The following is a 15464-nucleotide window of genomic DNA, read 5'->3' as shown; positions in this document are numbered from 1 at the left end:
ATTTGTCAGCAACAAACAGAAAATGTAGTTTTTAGAAATACCCACACACAAACTCACAAATTTTGAGGTATATAAGTATCAAATTAAAACCAAATAAGAACTTTAATTTTGATGGGGAAAAATCGCAAAACTTCAAAGATGTTAAAACGTTAAAGTAGAAACATGCCTTCTTTAGAAAGCAGAAGATTCAGTATTGTAAAGCTTTGTATCATCCCATAAATCAATGTATAACTTCAGTGCAGTTTTCAAACAAAATTTGTGTATCCTGACTAGTTCTAATCAGTCAGGACATCCAGTGTTAGCCAGGATAAGGTGAAGAATAGTGCTCGGATGTTTTATGAAGCTGTAGTAATTAAAACATGATAAGCGATTCAAGGATAGACAAATAGAACAACAGACCATGGTGGAGTAGTTAGGAAAAGACCCCGTGAATTTTTTTTTTTTTTTTTTTTTTTTGTCTGAACTAGAAGAATATTTTTTTTTTTTTTTTTTTTTATTTTCCCACTGTACAGCAAGGGGGTCAGGTTATCCTTACATGTATACATTGCAGTTACAGTTTTTTCCCCCACCCTTTCTTCTGTTGCGACATGAGTATCTAGACATAGTTCTCAATGCTACTCAGCAGGATCTCCTTGTAAATCTATTCTAGGTTGTGTCTGATAAGCCCAAGCTCCCGATCCCTCCCACTCCCTCCCCCTCCCATCAGGCAACCACAAGTCTCTTCTCCAAGTCCATGATTTTCTTTTCTGAGGAGATGTTCATTTGTGCTGGATATTAGATTCCAGTTATAAGTGATATCATATGGTATTTGTCTTTGTCTTTCTGGCTCATTTCACTCAGTATGAGAGTCTCTAGCTCCATCCATGTTGCTGCAAATGGCATGATGTCATTCTTTTTTATGGCTGAGTAGTATTCCATTGTGTATATATACCACATCTTCCGAATCCAGTCATCTGTTGATGGACATTTGGGTTGTTTCCATGTCCTGGCTATTGCGAATAGTGCTGCAATGAACATGCGGGTGCATGTGTCTCTTTTAAGTAGAGCTTTGTCCGGATAGATGCCCAAGAGTGGGATTGCAGGGTCATATGGAATGAACTAGAAGAATATTAACAGTGAGATTAAGTAAGCTTTTAGTTACACTTAATATTATGGTCTGTTTCCCAAGAGTTATGTGTTGTACACTGCTGACAGGAACTTTTGTGTTTCTACTTTCTGTTCCTCTCCAGGCCAGATGGAGACTATATATCATCACTTAATGGCGGAAATGTTAAAGGCATTGAAGGAAACTCAACAGGACACTTACCAAAATTCTGCCATGAGTGTGGGACTAAATACCCCGTAGAATGGGCAAAGTTCTGTTGTGAATGTGGTGTTCGCAGAATGGTTCTGTGAACAGAATCCAAAAAGAAAAAAGAGCTAAGTCCAGAATCTTATGACTATTGCTGCTTGGACATCTAGAGCACTTCCGCTAGTGATTTCATGCTAAAATCATTCAAAATACTTGTTTTCAACAATTTTTGAATCCTTTGTCTGTGTAATGTGTTATGTGTGTGTATATTTGTGTGTACATATACTGTATATAATAAATACCTGATAACCTAAACGGTGCCATTCAAGGAAATACTCACTGATTAGTTAGAAAATAATTTCAAGTGGAATTACCAATTTAGGTATTTTCTGTTATTGTTAAGCGTATTAAGTGTAATACCTCCTCAAACTCTCAGACACTAGTGGTTAGCCCTTTAAGCTTTAGTATGGTCATAACTTTAGTATGGTCATAAGCTTTAGTATGGTCAGAAAATTGTAGTAAACATTTTTATTATTGGTGCCTGGTTCCAGACAGTATCATTGAAGGACAGGATGCTTGGAATTTTAGAACTGAAGAGAATATTTTTAGTTCCAGTTATATGAGGTCATTTCTTGTATGGAATTCTTTAACAATTAATTTTATAAATATGTTTTAAAAGAGGAAAAAAAAAAAAAAAACCCGGGAGTCTGTGTTACCCTTTTACTCAGTGTGCTATTAACTATATAATTTCGAGACCTTTACTCATTCTTTAAAATGTAATTATGCAGATTCTCTTTCAGAGACACAGGGCTGAAAATACAAATGTATTTTATTCTAGTTACAGTGGAATAATTTTTTTAGGACTCAGTGTGTATTAGTTAAACGTATATTCCTTATCCTTTTATTTTTTTTGGCTGCACCCACAGGATGTGGAAGTTCTCAGACCAGGGGTTGAACCCCACATTGCATTTGAAGCCTGTGCCGAAGCTGCAGCAACGCCGGATCCTTAACCTGTTGTGCCACAAGGAACTTCCTCTTTCTAATTGTCTTCAAATTTCACTTTTTCTCTTTCTCTTCCCTAACCTCATATCTGAAGAGTAGTTTTAATCTGATTTTTAATTTCATTTTTTCAACTTTGCAAATTTAATTATTTAATAGAAGATTCACAAAATTCCTTGTAAAATCTTGTATTTATTTCTCTGTATTTGAATTTAGAAGCAGCCATGTCAATGGGCTTTAAAACCATCTCACCTAATAAACAATAATTTCAGTATTTAATCATTAGTGCAGGTTATGCAGGCAAAAAATATTTGAATTTTAGTCACTTAAAGTATAGTTAGATGTAGTTATGAGTAAGATAAGAGAATAATTTTTCCTACTCATATTTTTAGTGTTTAATGCTGAAACACCATTCACATGACACTAAAAAGCAACTGAAAATGCATTGCTTTAATGGATAGCTGATTTATTATGCAATTAAACATTGGCAAAAGTGTAATTATACTTTATCTTTAATTTGGACTAAAATACAGTTTTTAATCATTGTCCCTTTCAGTGTAACATAGTATTTAGTAGTAGATACCTTTGCTTGTGTAGCCATATTCAGTAATACAGTAGTAATTTTGTTGAATCAAGCCTAACAGAGCCTTGATCTTATTGTAAAGGTGCATTCAATCTTTTATAGGCAGTGTCTAGCTTCTTATTTATGATTCTGATCAACTGTAAGGATTAGTGTAGAAACATGTGGCTTATAACTTTCTCTGAAATATATTTATACCTATAACTTTATTCTTTTTTTTTTTTTCTTTTTCATTTGGGCAGGGGCTGCTTTAGACCTAATGGGAATTGTTGTTATACTTTCTTGACTTTCTATTAATTTTTATTCTGGTTATCCATATTCACTTATTTGAAGGAAGGGTCCATCTTCTAGAATAAACTGTAATAAATTTAGGGGAGTTACACACATATTAGAATTTCATTTCACTAGTTTATGTTCTTCTGTTCTATTATAAATCCTATGAAGAAGAACTTTAAACTCTTGTTTTATCTAGAATCGAGCACTATTTTCTTTCAGATATGTTTTAAAGATCACAATTTTTTGTCTGCCCAACAAAGGGTTAGGTAAATGAACTTAAAGTGGCACATGTGTGTTTCTGACTAAATTTTACTATAGCAAGTAAATGTTTAATGTGCTAACTACATGGAAGTGAGTTGATAAGAAATGATTTGATTCCAGAACCCAGAGATTATTATAAACAGTAGGTGAAATCTATTTATGAATTATGAAATGTGTCAATGCAATGTATTTAAATGCATTTTTATATTATTTGGGTATATTATTCTCATGATTTGTTGTGCAATAGTTGTTTTTAAGAAATTTTCCTATGCATCATTTATTTTATTTTTATTTATTTTCACAAGTATTTTCCAGTGTGGTAGAATAAAAAGATGATTGTAAACTTAAATTGAAAATGTAAAAATTGCTTATATATTACTCTGAAAGTTATTAGCTTGAAAAAGTAAGATTATTCTGGCTGCTGTTGTCTCTTGTTCACTTTTTTTTTTAATAACAAATAATGTCATCGTTTTTGAAACTATTCAATAAACACATGAAGCAAGAAAGTGCTAGTTGGTTTTCATTTATGTCTTGTCTTTTATCCAGACTCAGATAGAAAGATAGGAATATGCTGAAATATAAAGAAAATATTCAGGTGTTCCCTGGTGGCACAGTGGGTTAAAGATCCAGCATTGTTGCTGCTATGGCTCGAGTCACTGCTGTGGCATGGGTTCAATCCCTGGCATGCTGCAAGTGTGGCCAAAAAGATAAAATATTTAAATTGCAGACCTTTAAATGAGAAAACAGTTTTCATTGGCAGTTTTATTGCGCTATCAGCTTTTAAATAAATTATTACTATTTTATTGAAGTGTTTTATAACCTAAAACTATTAAAAGTGTTTATTCACAAGGTTTTTAAGGCATAGAAACATTCTCTTTTTAGCCAATGAAACGCAGCAGTTGAAACATTAGGGAAGTCAAGGTTGACAGAAAACATTATGGATATTTCTAATTAGTATACAGTTCAGTGGAAAAAATATTTGTTTATGATGGATCCTTAGTTATTTAGATCATCAGGAGCCGTCTCTAGTGAAAATACGATCAAATTAGACGTGTTTAATTTGTACTCAATTTTCCTTAGGCTAGAGATGAATACTTCTATCATGATCAGGGAAGGAAAATAGAATAGGTATATAGCTACAGAACTCTTGTATCTCTTTTTGCTTTGCAGATGTATATTTTATATGTTAAGTGTATTTTTAGTACTACCATGATAAGTGTATTTTTAGTGATAGGTTTTTTTTTTCAGCTGACTATATTATTGAATATAACAGTGGGGAATCATTAAAATACAGTTACTGATAGCCACACTTGCTTTTATTTCCACTTAGAAAAATTTTAATTTTTGTCGCAATATTTTTTTTTGACAGTATAAATTGGTATACTTTATTTGAACACAAATACTGCATTCTCAAGTTCTCATCCAGTGAAACTATATGTGATTTATAATTTTTGGCTTACTTTGAAAGAGCTCTCAAATTTATCTACAATTATGAATTAATGTGTGTGTGTGTTTGTCACAATATTTCTTTTACACAATTTTGTTTGGCTTATATGTGAATTACTTTCTTGCCATTAGAGGGCGCTTTTGGATAATTTAATATTGCCAGCCTCCAGTTATTTTAAAATAAGTATGATTTTTTTGATAACATGAAATAACAGAGATTTGTAAGAGTTTTTCTGGGTTTTTTTGTGATTTTAATAAACTATATGTTGATTTATTTTTTATTATTTTTTTAGAAACCTAGTCCAGCTCTTTTTGGGCACCAGACTGGTAGTTTTTGATAGAAATATTTAATACTAAAACCTCATATAATTTTATTAGCAAAATTATGTATCAGGCATATTACTCATGTACATTATTGATTAATTGTACTTTATACTTAGTTTTACAAGTTATAATCTCCTGTAAGATAGGGATTTAAAAAAATTAAATCAGCTAGCTTTAATATTATCTAACCTCTGCAAGTGACATCGATTTTAAATGGGAGCTAAATAAGTGCCCAGACCAACTAATATCACAAAGCTAAAACTTTATAAACATTTTAAAAATGTTTTATATATTCTTCATTATATGAAATGCTAGGAATCAAGAGATAGAAGCAAGATGTGATTTAGTCCCTATGCTGAGGTGGATAATTTATTTGGGGAAGCTGATGTGTAAACAGATAATTACAACTTAAGACAAAAAGAAGGATTCTTTTTTTTTGCTTTTTAGGGCTGCACCTGCCCCATTTGGAAGTTCCCAGGCTAGGGGCTGAATTGCAGCTGCAGGCCTACACCATGATAACATAGGATCTGAGCCACATCTGTGACCTGTGCCACAGCTCAGAGCAACGCTGGATCCTTAACCCACTGTGCCGGGACCCTGTGTCCCAGAGCTCCAGAGATACCACCAATCCCATTGTGCCACAGTGGAAACTCCTGTATTGTCAATTTTAAAACAAATACATAATGCTTTTTTAATCTTCCTAGAAAATGAAGAGGGTTACGTTTTTCAGAATCACTTGCATGTGATTATAGTTTATTTAAAATCACTTCCTCATCTTCATTTGTTTTCTGACATTCACAGATGTAGATGATAGCCCTTGTAATACAGTTATGCTGGTTTGTTTCTGTAACACCTTTTTTATTAAAAGTGGTATCTCTCAACTCTGTGCATAATTTCATTAAGCCTATTTTTCTTGAATTTCACTCTTATTTATTACATTCTATTATAGCCCTCCCCCTTAAATGTTTATCACTTATGATTTGAAGAATCCAAGGAATGCAAGTGAATTTTAATTTCATAGAGCATAAAATAAGAATTAAACATAGTATAGAAATATCTTAGAGGGTTTTTTTTTTTTGCCATTCTGTTGAGCTGTGGGGGGCAAGTGTGTGTGTGTGTGTGTGTGTGTGTGTGTGTATTGGAAATATTTAGATCTATTTTTACATATTTACCTATTGTATTTTACCAAATGTTAAATGATTTAAAACTTTGAACAGTTTAAAAAATTATCTTGTTTTCTTCTACTTGTTATTTTAGTCAAGAATAATACTTTAAGGAGTTCCTGTCATGGTGCCGTGGAAACAAATCTGACTAGGGACCATGAGGTTGTAGGTTTGATCCCTGGCCTCACTCAGTGGGTTAAGGATCCGGTGTTGTGGTGATCTGTGGTGTAGGTCGCAGATGTGGCTCGGATCTGGCGTTGCTGTGGCTGTGGTGTAGGCCAGTGGCTACAGCTCAGATTAGGCCCCTAGCCTGAGAACCTCCATATCACATGGGTGCGGCCCTAAAAAAAAAAAAGAGTCAACAACAACAAAGAATAATACTTTAAGAACCAGAAAGTTTAAAAAAAATATTTTTATTCTTGCTAATCTTTCCAAACTTGAGTCCTTATAAGGAAAACTCCCATATGTACCCCCACAAGAAACATCAGGAATTCTTTATTTTATTTTGAAAACTAACTCTTCAAGGGTAGTTCTCTTTGGAAACATGCTATTCAATTAACTATTAATTTGAAAATTTAAAACACTAGGTTTATTTTCCAGTAAGTTTCTTACCATAGACAAAAATCAAAGCACCATTTAAATGAGCAGCATGTATGCTAGATCACGTCTGGGTCTTTGGTGAGGCACTATATTCTTATGGTCTTTGATTTTTTACAATTCTCCCTCTGGTATCACTAGAAATATTGTTTTCACTGATGCCATTACCAGAAAGCTGTATGTGAGGAGGGGCAGGGGCTTATCACTCATTGCCTTAGATACTCTAAGTAGAAAACATTGACCAATACTAGAAATTAAATATTGCCTAAGACATACCTAGTAGTGAAAAATTGTCTTGATCTACTTTAAACCTAATTTTTTTCACTGTCTATAATGAGCATTTGTCATGTTTGTAGCTAGAATCTTTCAAAAATCCTATGTTTGATGAGTTTTCTGTGTTTGAACCCTACTGCCTCAAAATCGTAGCCAGAGTTTAATTTTCCATCCTTTCTTGCCACCAGGGAGTAGTCATGTGACCTTGGAACTACTAAACAACTTGGATTCTTATTTTTTTTTCTTTTTAGGGCCACACCCATGCCATATGGAAATTCCCAGGCTAGGGGTAGAATTGGAGTGCAGCTGCCGGCCTATATCAGATACAAGCTGTATCTGTGACCTACGCCACAGCTCATGGCAACGCCGGATCCTTAACCCACTTAGTAAGGCCAATGAAAACCCACATCCCCAGGGACACCATGTCAGGTTCTTAACCTGCTGAGCCAGAACAGGAACACCCAGACTTGGATTCTAAAACAAGTAATGTGAGGGAAAAGACACTCTGTAAGTTTCTGTTGTCTCTTAAGGATGGTGGAGAGAGATTTATCTTCAAAGGCAGCTGTGTCAGAGTCAAGAAGTGGCACACTTGGAGTTCCCATTGTGGCTCGGCAGGTTAAGATCCTGACTAGTCTCCATGAGAATGTGAGTTGGATCCCTAGCCTCACTCAGTGGGTTAAGGATCCAGCATTGCTTTGAGCTTCAATGCAGGTCTCAGACTATGATCTGGCATTGCTGTGGCTGTGGTGTAGGCCGGCAGCTGCAGCTTTGATTCAACCCCTAGCCTGGAAACGTCCTATGCTGCAGGTGCTGCCCTAAAAAGAAAAAAAAAGTGGAACCCTTGTTGCCAGAGGTGACTTGCCACTTTTAACTCCGGACCAGGGACTATGCCAAGGGGGAAAGCAGGAAGAACACACTGATTCATGTGAATAAATCAAATGGCATCAAAGGATTAAAGGTAATGGGTTACAAACGCAGAGATTTCAAAACCAATCTTATGCTTACCAAAGGTGAAACTATTGAGGGTGGTGGGAGAACTGGAAGGGTGGGAATAACACATAAACACCACTGTATAAAATAGATGACTAATAAGAACCTACTGTATAGCACAGGAAAATCTACTCAATAGTTTATAATAACCTATAAGGGAAAAAAAATGGATATATTTATATGACTGATTCATTTTGCTGTACACCTGAAACTAATACATCATTGAAAACTATACTCCAATAAAATTAAATTAAAAAAGGTAATGGTTTATTAAAATATCAGTGGTTGAATGATGCTTTTTAAAAGGCAATTGAGAATCTTTTTTTACTTTTGTATACGTAATAACTATGACAGCAGCTAAAGAATGTGAGCTCAGAGCTTCAGATCTAAGTCCAAATACTAAATGATTTAAAGTTATTTTACTTTTAACCTTAAAATTTAAAAAATCACGTGTCCTCAGGAGTTCCCTTCATGGCTCAGAGGTTAATGAACCCGACTAGGATCCATGAGGATCCTAGAATGGGCGTTCAATCCCTGGCCTCTCTGCAGTGGGGTTAAGGATCTGGTGTTGCCGTGAGCTGTGATGTAGTTTGCAGATGTGGTTTGGGTCCTGCATTGCTATGGCTGTAGCAATATGCTGGCAGCTGCAGCTCTGATTTGATCCTTGGCCCGGAAATTTCCATATGCAAAGGATGAGGCCCTAAAAAGCAAAAACAACAACAAAAAAATCACATGTCCCCATGGAGGCCCTTCAGTGGACTGTCCTCCAGTGAAGTAGCCTTTCATTATAATTTGGGCATTATTTCTGGCTGAACAACTGTCAGACTTGATTAGCTGGCTTCCAGAGAGTCTATGAATTACCCAACAGCATTTAATAAATTCCTTTTTCCTTAAACTGAGACTGGGATCTGTTATTTGCACTCAGAAACTTTTCAGTGGTAAAATTGGGTATGAACTTGTGCTTCCCTTTTATAATGACTATGGTAATGGGAGAAATGCTTAAAACCATATTTTGTAGGAAGGATTCTTTAATAGATTGACACTTTCCCTCATCCCAACCCTGGTATTAGAAAATCATAAACTGAATTTAAAGAAGCATACTTGGAGTATAACTGTATCTATCTGGCAGGGCTAATTTGAGGATTATCAGCAATGAGTATAAAGTCTTTGCTACAATGTCTGACACTTAACGGGCTCTTAATAAATGATGTCAATTGTTTATGATGTAATTTTGGATGTACTTATATATGTTCCTCAAATATTTATTTAATTCGTTTTATCTGCCAGGCACTGTTCTGGAAGCAGTGCACAAAACAGTCAAAAATGCCTGCCTTTTTGAAGTTCACCATCTAGTGGAGTAAAATTAAAAATAAAGAAGATAAATCAATAAATATATTTTACATTGGAATGCGATGAGTGCTGTGGCAGAAAATAAAGCAGGGAAGAGGTGATTAGAATGAGATGGGAGGGAGAGTGGAAGTCAGTATCATTTATTTTTTTTCTCCTTTAAAAAGAAGAAAAATGCCCACACCTGCGGCATATGGAAGTTCCCAGGCTAGGGGTCGAATCAGAGCTGCAGCTGCCTACACAGGCCTACACCACAGAGCTGCATCTGTGATCTAGTCTTCAATGCTACATCAAAACTCGGGAATCTTGGGAGTTCCCGTCATGGAGCAGTGGTTAACGAATCCGACTAGGAACCATGAGGTTGCGGGTTCGATCCCTGCCCTTGCTCAGTGGGTTAACGATCCGGCGTTGCCGTGAGCTGTGGTGTAGGTCACAGACGCGGCTCGGATCCCGCGTTGCTGTGGCTCTGGTGTAGGCTGGTGGCTACAGCTCCGATTCAGCCCCTAGCCTGGGAACCTCCATATGCCGCGGGAGCGGCCCAAGAAATAGCAACAATAACAACAACAACAACAACAAAAAAAAAAGACAAAAAAAAAAAAAAAGAAAAAAAAAACTCGGGAATCTTAACCCACTGAGTGAGGCCGGGGATTGGACACACATCCTCTCGGATACTAGTCAGGTTCTTAACCCGGTGAGCCACAACGGGAACTCCAGCTTGCAATTTTAAATAGGGTTTTCAGGGATGATTGTATGGAGAATTGATATTTGAACATACGGCTTAAAGAGGAGGACTGTTTATCCTGTTTCCTGCATTGAATGGTTTATTAGATTGCTCCTTCTAATTTTAAGTGCTTTCTGTTAAAAAGTACTGTTTAAACAAATATGTAGAGGAGAGGAAAAAAGAGTATTTCATGCAGAAGATTAAAAAAAAAAAGGTTCTGAGGTGGAATCCCAGTAATTAGAATGGTGTGAGCAAGAAACAGAAAATTAGAAAATTAAGGTAATCAGATTATATGTGCTACAGAGGCCACTAAAATGATTTTGGCTTACTCAATGTATGATAGAAATAGAGAGAGGTGAGGTGATCTGATTTAAGCATAAAATCTGAATATGTGTTCTTTGGTCCTAAATCACGGAGAAATAAAAGGCAAAAGAAAATAGTTGTCACCCATTCTACCCTAAAATGTCTCTCTTTCTCTCTCTCTCTATGTGTGTATATGTATACATATTATAAATGTCTATATATACATATATACATAAAATTATCTTAACACCTTTCACAAAAGAATTATACTATGTAATTTAGAGTTGAAACAAACTGAAACTTTCCACCCCCACCTGAGAATAACACAAAAGGAGTTGTTTCCTCATTTCACAAGACTTTTCTAAATTCCCTAATCTCCTGCTCATTAAAAATAAAGCCCTGTTTGAGACTGACTCAACTACTTTGTCTTATTTAGGGAGGCAAAATTTAGTCATTTACCTTCTTAATATAGTACCTAACTCTCAAACTTTCATTCTTATTTCATCAATATAAAATAATCTCATAACTTTCATATATAAGGGACAGGAATCCTTCTAAGATAATTGGAAGAGGGGGAAGGAGTTTAATACAAATGCATGTACATTAAACCTTAAAGGTATTCAGCTCCTGAGGAACCTCTAAGGATTGGTCGATCTGCCAGCCTCTGAGCTTCTCTTAGCTCATCTGTCCATTCTCTGTTGCCTGTTATCTTCACTCACTACTACGGTACCTGTTTTGTTTTCTCATTCCTTCAGCTTGCCAGTGCGTAACTTAATAAACCTTTTTTTTTTAATTTATTTTTTTATTACTCAATGAATTTATTACATTTATAGTTGTACAATGATCATCACAATCCAATTTTATAAGATTTTCAACCCACAACTCCAGCGCATCCACCCACCCCCGAAACCGTCTCCTTTGGAGACCATAAATTTTTCAAAGTTTGTGAGTCAGCATCTGTTCTGCAAAGAAGTTCATTCTGTCCTTTTTTCAGATTCTACATGTCAGTAAGAGCATGATGTTCGTGTCTCATTGTATGGCTAGCTTCACTTAGCATGAGAATTTCTAGGTCCATCCATGTTGCTAAAAATGCTGGTATTTCGTTCTTTTCAGTGGCTGAGTAATATTCCATTGTGTATATGTACCACCTCTTCTTGATCCACTCCTCTGTCGATGGACATTTAAGTTGTTTCCATGTCTTGGCTATTGAAAATAGTGCTGCAATGAACATTGGAGTACCTGTGTCTTTTCGAGTCATGGTTTGCCCTGGATAGATGCCCAGGAGTAGGATTGCTAGATCAAATGGTAGTTCTATTTTTAGTTTTCTGAGGAATCTCCATACTGTTTTCCACAGTGGTTGCACCAATGTACGATCCCACCAACAGTGTACTAGTGTTCCTTTTTCTCCCCGTCCTCTCCAGCACTTATTGTTTGTAGACTTTTTGATGATGGCCATTCTGGCTGGTGTTAGGTGGTACCTCACAGTGGTTTTGATTTGCATTTCTCTAATGATGAGTGATGTTGAACATCTTTTCATGTGTTTCTTGGCCATCTGCATGTCTTCTTTGGAGAACTGTCTGTTTAGATCTTCTGCCCATTTTTTGATGGGGTTGTTTGTTTTTTTGGTATGGAGCTGCAGAAGGTGTTTATAAATTTTGGAGATTAATCCCTTGTCAGTTGATTCATTTGCAAAGATTTTCTCCCATTCTGTGGGTTGTCTTTTCATTTTGTTTAGGGTTTTCTTTGCTGTGCAGAAACTTTTAAGTTTGATTAGGTCCCATGTGTTTATTTTTGTTTTTATTGTCATTACTCTAAGAGGTGGATCTGAGAAGATGTTGCTGTTCATTTATGTCAGAGAGTGTTTGGCCTGTGTTTTCCTCTAACAGTTTTATAGCGTGTAACTTAATAAAATCTTAAAACTTCCTCTGTCAGTGGACATTTGGGTTGATTCCATGTCTTGGCTATTGTGAATAGGGCTGCAGTGAACATGCAGGTGCATGTGTCTTTTCCAAGGAAGGTTTTTATCTGGATATATGCCAAAGAGTGGGATTGCTGGGTCATATGTAGTTCTATGTATAGTTTTCTAAGGTACCTCTATATGGTTCTCCATAGTGGCTGTACCAGCTTACATTCCCACCAACAGTGCAGGAAGTTTCCCTTTTCTCCACACCTCCTCCAGCATTTGTTATTTGTGGACTTATTAATGATGGCCATTCTGATAGGTGTGAGGTGGTATCTCATGGTAGTTTTGATTTGCATTTCTCTAATAATCAGTGATGTTGAGCATTGTTCCAAGTGCTTGTTGGCAATGTCCACTGACAGATGATTGGATTAGGAAGATGTGGTATATATATACAATGGAATACTACTCAGCCATAAAAAAGAACAACATAATGCCATTTGCAGCAACATGCTTGGAATAAGAGACTCTCATCCTGAGTGAATTAAGTCAGAAAGAGAAAGACAAATACCATATGATATCACTTATCTGGAATATAATATACAGCACAAAGGAAACTTTCCACAGAAAAGAAACTCATGGACTTGCCGAATAGACTTGTGGTTGCCATAGGGGAAGGGGAGGGACTGGGAGCTTGGGGTTAATAGATGCAGACTGTTGCCTTCAGGATGGATTAGCAATGAGATCCTTCTGTGTAGCACTGGGAACTATGTCTAGTCACTTATGATGGAACATGTAATATGAGAAAAAAGAATGTATGCAATTGGGTCACCATGCTGTACAGTAGAAAAAAAATAATAAAAGTTTAAAAAAAATCTTCCTCTGTTTTTCAGACTTATTTGAGGCAAATTTATTTGGAATTTTGAATCAAATTTCTGGAGCAAAGCTCCTGAAATAATTCATTTTTCAAAGCTGCATGACCTATATCACAGACCATTAGCCAATCTATCAATTAGTTTTACTTTGGGCAGATGCCCTGTACTCTTTTCTCATTAGCTGGGAAACAGGCATGAGTACACAATGGTTAAGAACAGAGCCACCAGGCAGAAGTCATGGCTGGTACAGGATCCCTTACAGGAGAGGTGGACATGTCAGAGAATGATGGACATATTTAGAAAACAAATATGTGTATTTGTCATAGTCTTCAAACTAGGCAATTTGAAAACTCGTTGAAATGAAATTTTTTTTTCGTAGAAACCTATCAATAACTCTATTAGTATTATTATTCTAGCGCAATGATTCTCAATGACAGTTGAGAGACAAAGCCCCTGGAAAATATATGTATCCAAATCTTCTGATGATGGAATGGAGCAATGGATAGTTCAAAAAAGCAAATACATTTTACCTATTATTTTCATAAGCCAAACCTCAAAAAGTAAAGTTTAACAAAATCTGGCCTGGTGGGTCTATGCTGAAGGTAAATTAAGAATTTAAAAAGTGAAATTTTAGAAGTGTCTGCATTCATGGAAGATGTAACTTCTATTTGTAGATGACATGATTGTCTATGTAGAGAATCTCAAGAAATCCATCAAAAAAAGGAGAACTTGTAAGTTTAGTTCTAACAAGGTCATAGGATACAAGGACAATATACAAAAGTCAGTCAATCCTATATACCAGCAACAAGCAGTAGGAATTTGATTTTTAAAATATAATAGTATGCAGGTATGCATGTGCACACATACACACACAAATAGTTAGGCATAAATCTGACAAAATATGTGTATGGTGAAAACTACAGAACACTGGTGGAAGAACTAAAAAATCTAAATAGAGGGGTTACTACTGTGGTACAACAGGATCAGTGGTGTCTCTGCAGCAGCAGGACTTAGGTTTGATCCCCACCCAGTACCAGAACAGTGGGTTAAAGGCTCCTGCAGTTCCTGCAGTTGAGGCGTAGGTTGTAACGACGCCTCAGATCTAATCCCCCTGCCTGGTATCTCCATGTGCCAAGGGGAAGCCCAAAAAGAAAAAAAATTGTCTAAATAGAAAAATATACTGTGTTAATTCAAAGAATGATCAGTATAGATGTCAGTTCTCCTCAGCTGAATCTACGGACTCAATGCAATCTCAATCAAAATTCCGACAAGTTATGTTTATTTGTTTGTGGTTTGACAGGCTGATTCTGAAATGTATATGGAGAAGGCAAAAGACTTAGAATAGTCAAAACAATTCTGAAAAAGAAAAAAATTGGAGGACTCATTCAACCCAATTTCTAGATATTGTAAAGCCATTGTAGTCAAGTCAGTGTTGTGTAGGAGAAAAGATAGACATTTACATCATTGGAACAGGAGTTCTGCTGTGGCACTGCAGAAAGGAACCCAACTAGTATCCCTGAGGATGTGGGTTTGATCCCTGGCTCTGCTCAATGAGTTAAGGATCCAGTGTTGCCAAGAGCTATGGTGTAGGTCACAGACGTAGGTCGCAGATATGGCTCAGATCCCATGTTGCTGTGGCTGTGGCGTAGGCTGTGGTTGTAGCTCTGATTGGACCCCTAGCCTGGGAACTTTCATATATGCTGTGGGTACAAACCTAAAAAAAAAAAAAAAGAAAATAAATAAATAAATACAAATAGATCATTGGAACAGACTAGAGCATCCATAATTTGATCCGCACAAATGCTGTCAACTGAATTTTATAAAAGCACAAAGTCTATTCAGTTGTTAAAGTATAGTCTTTTCAACAAATGGCAAACGATTGGATGTCGATATGCAAAAAATGAACCTAAATATACACCTTATGTTAAAAAATAACTCAAAGTGAGTCATGGACCTAGCCTGACCATAAAACGTGTGACTTTAAAAACTTTGAGGACAGCGGTTTCAGCTGTCTCTCCAGGACATTTTGGCAATGGCTGGAGACATTTTTGATTGTCACTACTTGCAGGAGGATACCATTGGTGTCTAGTGAGTAGAGACCAAGGATGCTGCTAAACA

General features: G+C 36.1%; 2 protein-coding genes across 6 annotated transcripts in view; one reads left to right on the top strand and one right to left on the bottom strand.

The window, feature by feature from the left end:
• Positions 1–3913, top strand: part of ZC2HC1A (zinc finger C2HC-type containing 1A) — a 58108-nt gene extending 54195 nt beyond the window's left edge. For all 5 annotated transcript variants that reach the window (XR_014843076.1, XM_005663015.4, XM_005663013.4 and 2 more), the window contains one exon: positions 1230–3913. Coding sequence is in view for 4 of the 5 variants with exons in the window: in XM_005663015.4 (XP_005663072.2) it covers positions 1230–1395 (166 nt within the window). In the remaining variant the exon portion in view is untranslated. The remainder of the gene's footprint in view (positions 1–1229) is intronic.
• A 7439-nt stretch (positions 3914–11352) lies between these two features.
• The window catches only part of IL7 (interleukin 7), a 68921-nt gene continuing 64809 nt past the window's right edge, over positions 11353–15464 (bottom strand). Inside the window, exon 9 of the transcript XR_014842858.1 lies at positions 11353–15060. The gene's annotated coding sequence lies outside the window, so the exon portion shown is untranslated. The remainder of the gene's footprint in view (positions 15061–15464) is intronic.

This window comes from Sus scrofa, chromosome 4, assembly GCF_054392235.1.
Source record: "Sus scrofa isolate SSC_HxYL_T2T_F1_AM1 chromosome 4, Sscrofa_HxYL_maternal_Yorkshire_Landrace_v2.0, whole genome shotgun sequence".
Lineage (NCBI taxonomy): Eukaryota > Metazoa > Chordata > Mammalia > Artiodactyla > Suidae > Sus > Sus scrofa.
This window is presented reverse-complemented; position numbering and strand designations above follow the sequence as displayed.